This window comes from Panthera leo, chromosome B3 (assembly GCF_018350215.1).
Source record: "Panthera leo isolate Ple1 chromosome B3, P.leo_Ple1_pat1.1, whole genome shotgun sequence".
NCBI lineage: Eukaryota > Metazoa > Chordata > Mammalia > Carnivora > Felidae > Panthera > Panthera leo.
Window position 1 is genome coordinate 31,526,028 of NC_056684.1, and position 13,208 is coordinate 31,539,235.

A 13,208-nucleotide genomic window follows, 5' to 3' on the forward strand; every position below is an offset into this window, starting at 1 on the left:
TTACAAACAGTAAGAAACACTTTATTATAACTTTACAACATATAAATAGCTTGGGTCAAATCTGTGCTTTCTGGCAGCCGGGTATCAAGTCCCCTCCCCTGCGGGCTCCTGCCTTCCTTCACATTGCACTGTTCGTTTGGTGGCTCTGGCCCTGGGGCCCGGTGGTGGTGGAGGTTGGAGAAGAGGGGCCGGGCAGCCCAGTCCCACTCTCCATCGCACGTGGTGGCCTGCGTCTGTCATCTGCTTGGGTTGCGGCTGGTGTGGAAGGACCGCTCCTCGGGGGTCAGGCCGGCAAAGAAGGGGTGCAGCAGGGCCTCCGCCAGTGTGATGCGCTGGGCAGGGTCGAATTCTAACATCCTCCTCATCAGGTCAAACAGCTGCACGTGCTCCAAGGAGTCCTGGAGCATGTAACTCTGCTCAGGGACATAAGGTGCCTCAGTGTGACGGCAGGGTTGTGGGAAGCCTCGCTGCAGGGGTCAAGGAGGCAGTGACACCTCCCCGGAGGACTACGTCTCCCCTCCTGGACAGTGAGCAGCTCCTTTCCTCTCATGCCTGTGTAGGGCGTTTTGCTCTGAACTTGTCAGGCTACTGGGTGTCTTGCTGGCTTGGTGCCTCTGCCCCCGCATGCAAAGTCCTGACAGGTGGGTAGAAATCACCTCTGCAGAATTCGCTTGTCCGAGCACCAAATGCAGTTGCCAGAGGCTTCCGGGCCGTGTCTACGTGTCCCCTCCCCCTCACCTCTGTCCTGCCTAGTTCTTCCCAAAATTGAGAGGAGAGAGGGACAGGAGGCAACAAGGTTTCTGACATCTGGCTCTTCTGCTGTTCCCCAATTACGTCCATAGCCACCCTCTGGGGAAGGGGTAGGGCTCAGGGCCCCTCTGGGGCAGTTTGCATGAAGCCCCGTGCCGGCGCCCAGCAGCCTCTGGTGCGGCCCCAGGCAGAGCCCCGGCGAGGAGGCCGCCTTTAGCGGCCTGGCCTGTCTCTGCTGTGTGTCTGCCCAGTGCCTGGGGTCTCCCTGGCCTGAGGGGAGCTGGGGGAAGCCAGAAACTGACCTTCAGAGGTTTGCAGTTCTCCTTCACATACCGGCCATCAGAGCTGTTCTCATCCCAAACCAGGCCCCCCTTGTAGAAATATTTCTGCTTCCTGAAAGTGAGGGAAAGGTCAAGTGGTAGGGGTGGGGAGGGGGCCACAAGTCTCGGGTGGGGGTCGGGGAAGACCGCGGCACTCTGGAACGGCAGCAAAGCCAGGTGGGGGTGGGGGTTCCTAGCCAGCCTGACCCAGCAGGGCAAGCAGTCCGCCGAGTCTCTCGGTGTGTACGGCAGGGAAGGCCGCTGTGAGCCCGGAGGAGCCAGGCTGTCCCAGAAAGACAGGCTCGTGACCCACTGCCAAGACCGGAAAGGCCCCAGAGGCCAGCCCCAAGGGCGCTACCTGGCTCCTTACCTGGTACGGTGGATCATGTGCGATGGGATGGGCCCCAGGATCTTCTCCATCATCACTAAATGTTCTCGGTTCTCGTGGGTCTATTGGAAGGTCGTGGATAGAGCAAGCAGGGGTCAGTACCAGCCTCAGAGAAAATAAGGGACAGAAAAGATGGGCAGGTGCCCTCCCTGCCCCCGGAGAGGCAAATCCACCAGTGGAACAGCAGCCCCGGTCTGTGACCCGGTGGCAGCCTGCCAGCCTGTTCCCTCAGGGTCAGGCTCCCACCCCTCAGCCTTTCGGTGGACTCATCCATCACCACACACCTCTTCCCAAAACGTGCCCTGCCTGGGCCCATCTCTGCCCTTCGCTCCTCCCGCCCTGGCCCTCCATCCCGAGGCTGAGCACCAGACTCCCCGACTGGTGGGTGGTTGAATTGAAGGGCTCCCCGCACCGGCCCCGCCACCTGCCAGGGGAGCAGCGCGCGGGGCAGTGCAGTGACGCGGGATGGGCCTCACCTGGAAGAGGGTGAAGCCCCGGTAGTACTCAAAGAGGATGCAGCCAATGCTCCAGACGTCACAGGGCTGGGCCCAGCCCAGCTCTGAAAGCCAAGATGGGGAGAAACCATGAGATTCAGCCCTGTGCTCCCAGCCGAGAGGTCAAAGGGCAGCGGCCACTCCGGCTGGCAGGACTCTTGCCCCAACCTCAACAGGAAACCCTTTCTCGGGAAGGCCAAGTCGGCAACCGCAGTGACTCTAGCATCGGTCCCCGGTGGCGGGCACTGTCTCTATCCGTACCCTCCCCCAACGGCTGTCCACTGGATCAGGGCCGGGGGCTGTACAGTCACTCACCAAGGATCACCTCAGGTGGGCGATAGTGACGGGTGGCCACGATGGTCGTGTGATGCTCATGGTCAAAGGTGGCACTGCCGAAGTCAGCTACTCGGATGCTGGTGTTCTTCACTGACTTCTCCTCACAGCTCTGACAGGCAAGGGGGGCGAGCCAGGTCAGGAGTCCGTGCCATGGGCGACCCACCCCAGAGCACAGCCTCGGCCTCGCCCTGACCGATACCTTGTGCTCATTGTAGAGGGTTTCAAACTCAGAATTCACAAACAAGATGTTCTCTGGCTTCAAGTCTGTGTGGGTCAGTTGGTTTTCATGTAGAACTGAGAGAGCGGGAGGAAAAAAGCAGAAACCTGAGAACCCTGGCCGCCTCTCTGGTCCTCCCGCCAGCTCCGGGCCGGCTCCCTCCTCCACAACCGGCCCTCCAGGGCCTTGCCCACCCCTAAACTCAGCAGCGGGCCAAGGGATACCAGACTGCGTCCACACCGGCTTCCCTCTCCACGGTCCTCTGTGCTTGGGGCCTTGGAAGGTCCTGACACTCTATGAGAGGGGCAGGGGAGACTTTTCCCACTTAGAAAACCTCCCTTCACCTCCTCTGTGGGGGCCTGGCCTCCTGAGCCTCTCTCACCAAAGCTGCAGCACCAGCCCTGGCATGGGTCCCTCTCCCCAGCGCAGCTACGCGATCTGCAGGGCCCGGGGCAAAATGAAAACGCAGGTCCCTTGATTCAAAAGTCATTAAAAATGTCAAGATGGCGGGAACAACGTTCAACTAACCACGGGGCCACCCGCGAAGCACAACCTAGGCCTGAGCGGACATACCTACCATTTCCTCCGGCCCCTGCCCCACCAACGGTGGCACCCGCCACCTCTCACTTTCTGGCTCCAGGCCCCCTTCAGCACACTGTGACCCACTTCTCCCCAGCACAGGCCCCTCTCTTCTTCAGAGTGAGTTTCAGCACGTGCCGGGCTCTGGGCCCTCACTGCGCCGCTCACCTTGCTTGGAGTATCCGTCCCCGTCCCCACCATCTGTGCGGACCGCATACAGCCTAGCCCTAGGCCTGTCTACCTCCTCTCCGAGGAGCCTCTGTCCTGCGCTGCCCACAAATCCCGCAGTGCTGAGCACGTGTGCCACCAAAGAGGCTCTTAAAGGCTGGCGGACAGATGGGATGTGATGGCCAGACAGAGGGGGTCCGTGTGGGCAGCGCCTGGGGGTGGGATCTGCCAGGGCAGGCTTTGACCTTTCATCCTCTGCAGGAAGGTGAGAAGGTACTAGTAGCCGAACTGATTATAGCTGTTCTCCTTCCTTCCCGAGTGCCTGTGGCACAGGTGGGCTCAGGAGGCCCCTGGAGGGGACTGAAGCTTCTCCATCCTCCCAGAGATTCCCACCTGAAGGCTTTTCAACTAAAGGGGCCCTGGTGTCTCTCAGGCCCCGTAGAATGGCGTGCTGGTGTGAACAGGGGAGCGTAAGACCGCCGGGCGAGTTTGCCACCCCACATGCCCCGTGAAGTGTGGTCACTTACATCTAAGGGCGTGGCAAAGCTGGTAGGCCATGTGCCGGACGTGTGGTAGGGGGTAAGGCTGGAAGTTATTCTCCTTCAGGAACTCAAAGGTGTTCTTGCCCAGGAGCTCAAAGGCGATGCACATGTGACCGTGGAAGTTGAACCAGTCAGACATCAAGACACACAGGCTAGAGAAGGACGATGGGTGGGGCTCAGGCTCTGCTGGGGGGGCGGGGGCTGGCTCCCCGCCCCTCCCTCAGGTGAAGCCAGTCCCCACTCCGGGCCACTGGGGCACGTCTCCCCAACAGAAGTCCCCCAGACCAGCTCAGGGCAAGGACTAAAGTTCTGTTGCTGTAGGGGGAATTCCGGTCCTAGGTGTTCTGCCCCATCTATTATGACCTGGGCATAATCCCTACACCTCAGAGAGTGATGGCATCACACGCTTTTTCCAGCTCCCTTAACCGAGCCTCTCGAGTCTGCAGGGCTCAGCGCAGTGCTCGTGGGAGAGGAGCTGCTTAGCCTGTGTGTGCGGAGGTGGCTCTCCTTCGGAGCTCTCTGACCATGCCAGAGCCCCAACGGCTTCAGGCGTGCGTCTTGTCTGCCGTGACCCCCAAGGCCCCTATTCACAGAAATGGGCTTGGGGGACTGCCTGGGAACACAGAAATGTTTGGGGTGGAGGCTGGACTGAAATCCAAAGGCTCCTTCGGCGAGACTCACTGGCCCAGCTCCCCTGGCGCTGGGAGCTGGGAGCTGGGAGCTGGGAGAAGGCCTAGGGCCAGTGAGAGGACATGGCTCCGCCCCCGGGTCTAGGCACCCGGGGCTGGAGGGGACGCCGTCCCCACTGAAGGCTTCCCTCCCGCTCCCGGTCGACACTCACAATTTGTTCTCTTTGTCCTTCTCCTTGATTTTTTTGAGAACATTGATTTCTAGTCGGGCGGCCTCCCGGTACTTGCCCACGTTTCGGATGATCTTCAGGGCAACCTGAGACTTCCCTCTGGGACCAGGGAAGGAAGTGCAAGTTCTTGTGAGAAGCGCCCCGGCCCTTCCCCCCACCCCCACCCCCACCCGGCACCTCCTGGCAAATACCATCCAGGACTCCAGGAACAGGGCCTGCTCTGAAGACAGCAGACACCGGACACCCCTGCCACCCAGGTGACACCAGACCTCTACTCTCCCCTGGCATCTGTGAGTTAGCGCTCTTGGCATCCGTGCCAGCCTAGGCTTATCTGATGTCAGCCAGCTGCCAGCAACCAGAGGGCAGTGGGCAGAGGAGCAGAGGCCTAGCCCACGGACCAGCACTAGCTCACTCAGTAACCCAACCTGTAGGCCTGTCAGCCCTGACCCTGGCCAGGCCATCCCACCCAGAACTTTCTTGCAGCACTTCCTGACCTTCCTAATAAGCACATCTCCAAACAGCTCCCCCTGGGGTGGGGGTTCTAGGGGGGAACCCTTGGCAAGAAGTTTAAGGGTGCCAGTAGAAGGGTGCCCCGGGGAGCACCTCATTGGGAGCCCCAGGATCACTCCCTTTACCACACTCCCTGCAGCCCCACCAGCCTGCCTACCAACCAGCCACAACATTTCTCAGAGACCACCGAGTGCCAGGAGTCCTCTTTGGTGTCCAGTGAGGATTTTAACAATTCCTGCTCTGCATTTCCCAGCCCCTGGGCCCTGCCCCGCAGGCCGCCTGCAGGATGCCAGCAGAGCAGGAGACCTGCTGAGATTTGGCGGCCGGGCCCAATGGCTATCAGGGAGGGACAGCCAGACTTCAGAGGCCTGGTGGGGGACGGGAGTGACCCCGTGAGGTATCTGGGAGGCTGGCCATGGTGCCTAAGGAAAGTCTCCCTGGCCCCAGGGCAGAGGCATGTTCTGGAGAACACCTGGTTTTTCTCTCCCTATCCCGTTTTCCTGGATTTCCAGGGCAGGGAAGGACCTCAGAGGAAAGGCTACCCTGCTCCAGGCTCCTAGAACAGGACCCCTCAATGGCATTCTCCTCTTCAACACAGGGAGCTCATCATTTCCACAGGCAGCCAGCATTAGGGCTGGAGGGCTCTGGGGATAAGGCCCTTCCCTTTGCTGAGCTGGAGGTCACCTCCTCATAACACCCCCACTGGCCAACTCCGTTTGGAGCCCCTGAAAGTCCCCTGAGCCTTGTGCCTGCCCGTTAGGGACTTGGCTCAGTTTCCCTCCGGCTGCTCAGAATGCCACAGCCCAGAGAGCTCAGCTGCCCCCGTGTGCCACAGCTCTCAGATCTGCCACATGTCTCTCTGGCCAGTGCGGTCTACCCATCCCTAGGCCCACTGGTCCCAGCCCTGACCTTTTGGGCCCCGCTGGGTCCAAGGGGTGTTTAAACAGGAACTGGGAGCCCAGGGAGGTTTCCTTGTAGTCACCGTCACCATCTTATTGGGGACGACAGGGCTAACTGGATTGCTGGCTCTAACTGTCCTTTCTGAGCTCCCCGTGTGGTGGTTCTTGGTGCCAGCCCTCAACAACTGGGGGTACAGGTAAACCCCGAGTGCGTCTCTTCACCTCTAACACCGTGGAAGGGTCGGGACAGGTGGCATGTGGCTCAAGTGAGACAGCGTGGACACGAGCACTCTGTAGCCAGCACACCAAAGAGAGTGCCATTAAGGGAGGCCACGGGCCCCAGGGAGGTGGCCTCCCAGCCTAAGGTAAGAGTTCTGGCCTTGAGGAACGGCAAAGGGACGAGAGCGTTTCCCTGTTCAGCCTAGAAGGCGGCAAGGTTCCCCCGAAGCACCCGAACACACACAGGTATACCCCCAACTCTACCTGAGTACACTCAGAGGGACTCGCAATCAACCCTGGCCACCTCCGGGGAGGCAACGGCCTGTGACGTAAGAGAGCCCAGGTCTCTCTCGACTGGGACGTGCACGGCCTCTCAGGCAGGCCTCCGAGGGTGGGGGCCCATGCTTGGTGTGGGCGCAGCAATATGTCAACCCCCCCCCCCCCCCCCCCCCGCCAGGCGCAAACCCTAAAAGAGATCACAGGACGCGGCCCCAGACCACGTAAGGGCCAGGGCCTTGGCCCTGCTCCAACACCCACCACCACGGCCCTGGGGACGTGGGGCAACACGGGCAGCCCCGCTCACTGGCCGGCACTACCTGGGCAGAGATGCACATGCCTGCGGAACCCCAGGAATGTCTCCCGACCTTTGGGGACAAGCAGAACCCCAACACGTGCAGGTCAGCACCCTGCTATGGTGCTACCCTTCAAAAAGCAAAAGGATAAACCGATCGCCGCCACCCTCAGGAGCCCCAGGCTAGCTCTTCCCAGGAGGAAGGCTCACCTGGCGTGGTCCAAGCACTCCACCACCTTGCCAAAGGTGCCTTCACCCAGGTTCCCCACGATCTCATCTAGGAGAGAAAAGAAGCGGGGCGTGAGGGTCTGGAGGGCAGAGGGTCGGCAGCTCCTGCAAGTTCACAGCATTCAAATTCTCAAAAACAAAAAAGGTTTCTCTCTCACTGCTACACTCTTAAAAACAGAAGTTGCTAGCGTCTGTGTCATTCAGGCAATTACTGGTGGCCCCGCTAAGGCACCACGCGCAATAGAGGCCCCTCCGGGCAGGAGAGGTCTCGTCTAACAAGGGGGGTAGAAAGTAGAGAGGTAAAGTTTTACGAAAGGTGGCTGTACATCGCTCTTGGAGCCAATCGCCGATCCGGCACACCAGGTGGCCCTCCTTGTCATCTTCCACACTCCGGCTGCTGCGCTTACTGCTCTGTTGGCTTCTCTGCATGCACCGCCCCCCGAAACGCCATCCGACCAATCGCATGGTAGGCGGTTCCGATTGACAGATTGAGGTGTCAGTCAAAGGCAGAGGTGGAGACGGTGAGGAGCCGGTGGGTTGGTTGGTTGGATTTTCCAGATCCCAGCATTTCATAAGGCACACAGCATATATAACGATAGGGATATTGCAAGGGACACGTCAAGACACAAACTGACTTCAAAAACAGAAAAGTAAAAACAGCTACAGGTATGTAAAGAAAACTCGGACATTATCTAAGAGAAGGGCGCCGCAAACGCTCAGAAAGACGACCAGCCTCTGCTGCCGGGGGGCCGGGCCGCGCAGAGAGCCACGGCCCCGACTCCCTTCTCCACTGAGTGTCCCCCTCCCGGGCCCTCCCGTGATGGCTCCGGCCGGGACGAAGACGCAGCGAGAACGGCGCAAGAAGGTGGCTGGCTCAGCCCGGGTCCGATCGTCCAGCGTGGGCGGCAGCTGCAGAACGCCCAGCCCGTCCTTGCCTGCCTCTGTTTGCACACGCAGCCCTGCACGTGCCCGACAGCTGCCACTCAGAGCCAAGCTGCTACCTGCCCCCAGACAGCATCCGAGGCCAGACTTCACATCGCCACCAGAAATGGCCTTCTGTCAGCAGCCCTTGTGCCACCGGCCTCGAGCGGGGAAGGAGCCCGGGATCCTCTGGGCCAGCCGGCCTCCTACCACGATGGCCCACACAGGCCCCAAGCCAGCTCCTGCCCTGACACCCGTGATACTCACAGGCCAGGCCATCCTGAGCCTCGTGATGACAGAAGGCACCAAAAAGAGAAGCAGCAGAGCCACAGACCCGCACCGCCATCTGCAGCAGCGTGTGGCAGTGTGCGGGAGGCCACCAGGCCACGCAGGACACCTGCAGTCAACCCTCAACCCGTGGCCACTCAAGGAAGTCCAGGAAAGCTGTGCAGAGAAGATGCCTGGCTGCCTGTCCTCCGCCACTACTCCTCAGGCCGGCGGGAGGGAAGAGGGGTGGGGAGGAGAAGAGAAGACAGCACGTAACCTGAGAGACACACGAGTGGCCTTCCTTGCAGGGGCCCGAGTGCCGCAGGGGCTCCCAGTCTCGGCAGAGAGCTATACAACCTCCATGCTAAGAACACCGCCAGGCCCCGCTCTTGGCATGCGGCCGGCGAGCGGACAAGGCCTGGGGCTGCGGGCCTTTCTGCCATTTCTTCCGGTGCGCGATCACACAGGCAGCCCGTCCCCCTCGTCCTGACCGCCTCTCACAGGAAGAGGCTGGTCTGAAGAGGGCCTGGCTGGAGGTCGGAGGGGAAGCTCCCGGTCTGAGCCGACTGACAGGCAGACGTCCCCTACCCGCGGGCACTCCAGCCTCCAGGCCTTTCGGGAGGGGTGTTGAGACGAGACCGCGGAGGTGGGTGCCGTCCACACCAGTCAGAACACGCGGCTGCACGTGCGGGCAATCTCTGGGTGGGAAGGACCAGGCCACGCAGCTCCAGACCGGCAACCCTATCAGGTTCTCTACGTGTCCCTAGCCACTCGCACCACGTGGCCTGTGCCTGGAGCCGTGTGGAGACATAGACAGGCCGGGGGCCAGCCAGCGCCGGAACCAGAGCCCCTATCACTGCCACTGCCAACGGGCCAGAAGACAGAGGAGCCGGGCCTGCTGCTCAGCCCTGCACCTGGACCAGACAACACACACACACACACGCACACGCGCACACACACCAAATGCGCGTGCACAGGGCTGGCAGTACTCACCCACACCAGCCAGCCTGAGAGAAGGCTAGAAAGAGGTGAGGCCTTTAAGCCCCAGCCGGCACACTCTGGCCACCACTCACCGAGGAGGCGCTGCTACAAGACCTGGTGCGGCGTTTGTGGCAGTGGTGGGCGTGCTTGCGGGTCCGGTACGGCTCCCTCTCCCGCGACCGCCGACGATGATGGGAACGGGAAGATCCATAGCAGTCCTCTCCAAAGGATGGGCTCCGCTCTTCACACCGGTATGTGTCACTGTCGCGGCGCTCCCGGTATCTCCTCTGGTAGGGCAGGCGGTCGTGGCTGCCAGGAGGGGGACGAAGACACTGGTGAGATGGGGACCTTCCTCCCACCGGCCAGGTTTCTGCTTCTGGGCCGAAGGCATGTGGGGAGACCCCTACACAGAGCTCACAAGGGCAGCCTGTTGGAGCTGAGGGGAGGGGAGAGAGGGTGTATGTGTGAAGTCCAGCCTCCAGGACCTTGGCCGCTGGTGGCAACTCTCCAGTGCAGGCGGCAGGGCACCAGGGCAGGTGAGCAGCGAGAGGGCTTCAGAGGGTCCCAGCGCCCCAGAACTCCCCGTGGCTGCTAAGACAGGGCCAAGGGACCAACCTCTGGAAAGGACAAAGACTGTGTTCCTAACCCCATCGAGGAAGGCTCAGGGGTCAGCAGGGAAGATGCTGGCTTTGAAAATGGGGGGACGCGGCTGGAGAAAAAAAGACTCAAGGATAGAGAAAGGGGCAGCAAGGACGGCAGCGAATACGGAGGCCCAGAAACGCATGAGGTCAGGGGCAGTAAGCAAGGTGCCGCAGGGCAGAGGCGGCAGGCAGCTGATGGGACCCAGGGCTGCCACACGCCTCCAGGCCGTCTCCCTGGTCCCAGTGAGGGAAGGAGCCCTTTCCTCCCACCTAATCCCCTGTCACCTTCTGGACCGAGATCTCCGGGGCGGAGGCTCCCTTCGAGACGGATACCGCAGCCTCCCTTCGTGCTCACGACTGTAAGACCTCCTCCTCTTCCATCGGTAGCTCAGGTACGGGTCTGGCTCAGGGGAGCGGTATCGCTTACAGTGATGCATCTAGGCCACAAGGAACAGAGAGCCCTGCTAAACACGCAGCCAGCCACCTCTAGCCACAGGGCTGCTCGGGAAGCCTAGGAGCTCCTGAAGAAGAGGCCCATTGTTCTGTTTGGGGGCAGCCCCTCCCAGGGGTTTATGAAGTGAAGAAGAACTCTGAGGTCACACTGGTCAAACAGCAGACAATGGGCAACACCCTTCTCCACCAGTGAACAAACAAACAGCTGCCTCCCCAGCACAGCACCGTCGTCCTGAGCACTCGGGGCACCAGGGGAGCCAGCACAGGTGCGGAGATAGAATGTGGATTGGGGGGGGTGGGTAGGGGGTGATGGTGAGCACCATCACAGGAGATCAAGGCCAGGGAGAAAGGAGAGCCTCCTGGGTTCAATTCCCTCCTGTCTGTGGGGTTGTATGAAGCGACTGGTCTGCAAGCCAGAGGCCAGAGTCAAAGGGCTGTTGGCAGGAAGCCAACACACAGGAGCAAAGGGTGAAAGCCCTCAAGTTTAAAGCCAAGTTGCCTGGCTGAAACCCTGAACTGGACCCCACTCAAGGGAGCAAAGACCACACACCAATGGGAGGAGCCATAGGCAGAGACAAGAAGACCAGCCCTTGGAGAAGGAGGTGCACAGGGCCTCTCCGATATTCCCTAGCCCATCTGAGGGTCTGGCCAAACAGACGTGGGGGTCTGGCCAGCCCCTGCTGCTGCTCTACGCTCTGTCTCAGCACCAGTAAATGATGCCAGCATCCTCAGGGCATCCAAGTTTCTTGCCCAAGGCCCCTCAGGCCACCTGTGGTGCCATGCCAAGCAGTGCCTCCCCTCTAACTGCACCACTACTGCCCCCTTCCAGATTCCCTGTTCCAGTACCTTCTCCTGTGCTCATCTCAGGAGTAGCCGGAGGGCTGAGTGCCTGGCAAGCTTGTGAGCTTGGAGTGGCAGGCCAAAAGGGCCCCACCTCACTATCCCTGTTCCGCAGAGACTTAAATCCACCACAGGAAATTGCCAGGCTAGATCAGACACCAGCTGGGAAACATGGATGTGTGAGAGCAGCTCCCTGTTCCACCCACACCCAAAACTCTGACACTGGCTCCATTGGAAGGCTGGGCCAGAGACCGTGGCCAGCCTTCCTCCCAACCCTTTATTTGGCCTTAGCCAACCTCCAATGGTGGTCAGTCCTGGGCTTGCCTGACTAAGCACATTTGGACAAACCCACTGCGGCTGCCCGATCTCCTGAGAAGGGTCTATCAGGAGAGCAGAATGCAACCGCTCCCCTTGGATGAGCAGGGCAGCAAGGCATATCTGACTAAAGCCCCAGAAGCTTCTCCATGATCCTGAGAAAGTCACTGCCCTCGATCTCCCCACCAGCAGGTTTCTTCCCCTATCCACCTGGAAGCCCAGGGCGCAGCAACTCTTAGAGGTAAATACTATGTAAAATTACCAGCAGCTCCCCCAAGCTTAAACTGCTGTTCTGTTTTGATCAGGTGACTAATGTTTCACTGCTTTCCTGCAATCACCCTGGGTCAGGTGCCCAAATTATGGAATGAAGGCAGCATCTCACACCTCACTGAGTGACACGGAAGATGCTCCAGTGGCCAGGCAGAAGTCTGCCCATCCTCACTGGGTGGACAAAGCACCAGAGCTGGAGGAGGGACGTGGTTTGGTCTGCACCAGGCCAAAGACTCCCTCCTGAGGCCTAGAGGATTCTTAGGTCCGCACGTGTTCATGTTAGTAGACCGAGCACAGATTCAGAGTCAGACAGATGTCAGGCTGAATCCTGACACTGTGCCACTTCTAGCTGTGTGCCTTCAGGCAAATTAATAAACTACTCTGACCTTCAACTTCCTCTTGCAACAAGGAGATAGTAATTTCTTACAGGGCTCTGCAAAGATTAAATCATGCCACTTCTTTAACATGCCTAGCACATGGCTTCAGGTCAAATGCTTTACTGAAGACAACTTTTTCGTAAAAAAAAAAAAGTTCAAGGTAACACCTCTGGGTCTATGTTAAATGCCTTAGGGCATAAAGGATTTTTTTTTCCCCCCTCTTAAGACCCTTCCTCCAAGGAGAGAGAGAGCTCTGGGTAGAAAACCCTGAACTAAATCCCAGTGCTGCCACTTACTGGCCTTGTGACCTTACATAAGTCACTCCAGGCCTTGGTTACCATACCTGAAAATTAGAGATAACACCTCCCAGCCAACTTGGCAAAGGAGATGACAGGTATGAGAGCTATTAAGTACCACATAAAGTAATCACAGCAGAGATAACTTCTCCCTTAACACATTCTGAGCAGCTGAAATTTTGGAAATACCAGATATCACTCATTATCTTCCTAGTCAGGGCTCTAGGTCCCATTTCTCGTCAATTACCTCTGATTCTCTGAAACGCCAGCCTATAGATTATTTAAAGAGGTTAAGGGTCACAATTATGTTCAGGAAGGCTCTACTCTTACACAAAGAAGAAAGAGATAACGTAAAGGAAACCAGGCCAAGGATGCCAGCTTTTCTCTAAGCATAGGCCTAGTCGGCTTCTCATTTGCTGTTCCTGGCCAGAGAACTGGGTTGACGAGAAGAGCAGCCAGCCAGGTCAGCGTCTGCCCTCCCGGTTCCCAGCCACTCCAGCGCCCCATGGTTATTTTTGGCTGACGCTGCCCCACCACTGCAACCTCAAACCTGCCACCTTACAAGCCGCCACCACCGGGTGAAACGCTCCTCCTTTTCAAGGGCATGGAGGAGGGAAGCTGGAAGATCGCCAACTCCGCCTCGACGGGGGCCTGGCTCAGGCAACTCCCACCCCAGGTCCACACCAGGGCACCCGCACCCGGAACTAAAGCACACAGGGACTCCCGGACCAGGGAGCAGCCCGGGCATTTGTACTGTCAACTTGGGC

General features: G+C 59.4%; 1 protein-coding gene and 1 long non-coding RNA gene across 3 annotated transcripts in view; one reads left to right on the plus strand and one right to left on the minus strand.

The window, feature by feature from the left end:
• The window catches only part of CLK3 (CDC like kinase 3), a 13,908-nt gene continuing 700 nt past the window's right edge, over positions 1–13,208 (minus strand). For both annotated transcript variants that reach the window (XM_042941411.1, XM_042941412.1), the window contains exons 2-13: positions 10,176–10,327; positions 9,342–9,558; positions 7,407–7,503; positions 7,063–7,129; positions 4,636–4,752; positions 3,780–3,946; positions 2,488–2,582; positions 2,268–2,397; positions 1,935–2,017; positions 1,441–1,520; positions 1,053–1,143; positions 1–413 (exon numbers count right to left, since the gene is read on the minus strand). In XM_042941411.1, coding sequence (XP_042797345.1) covers positions 237–413; positions 1,053–1,143; positions 1,441–1,520; positions 1,935–2,017; positions 2,268–2,397; positions 2,488–2,582; positions 3,780–3,946; positions 4,636–4,752; positions 7,063–7,129; positions 7,407–7,503; positions 9,342–9,558; positions 10,176–10,327 — 1,473 coding nt within the window. In that variant the 3' untranslated portion in view covers positions 1–236. The remainder of the gene's footprint in view (positions 414–1,052; positions 1,144–1,440; positions 1,521–1,934; positions 2,018–2,267; positions 2,398–2,487; positions 2,583–3,779; positions 3,947–4,635; positions 4,753–7,062; positions 7,130–7,406; positions 7,504–9,341; positions 9,559–10,175; positions 10,328–13,208) is intronic.
• On the plus strand, positions 10,508–12,160 carry LOC122221796. The gene is made up of 2 exons (XR_006203437.1): positions 10,508–10,609; positions 11,804–12,160. It is a non-coding gene; the product is annotated as an uncharacterized LOC122221796 (long non-coding RNA).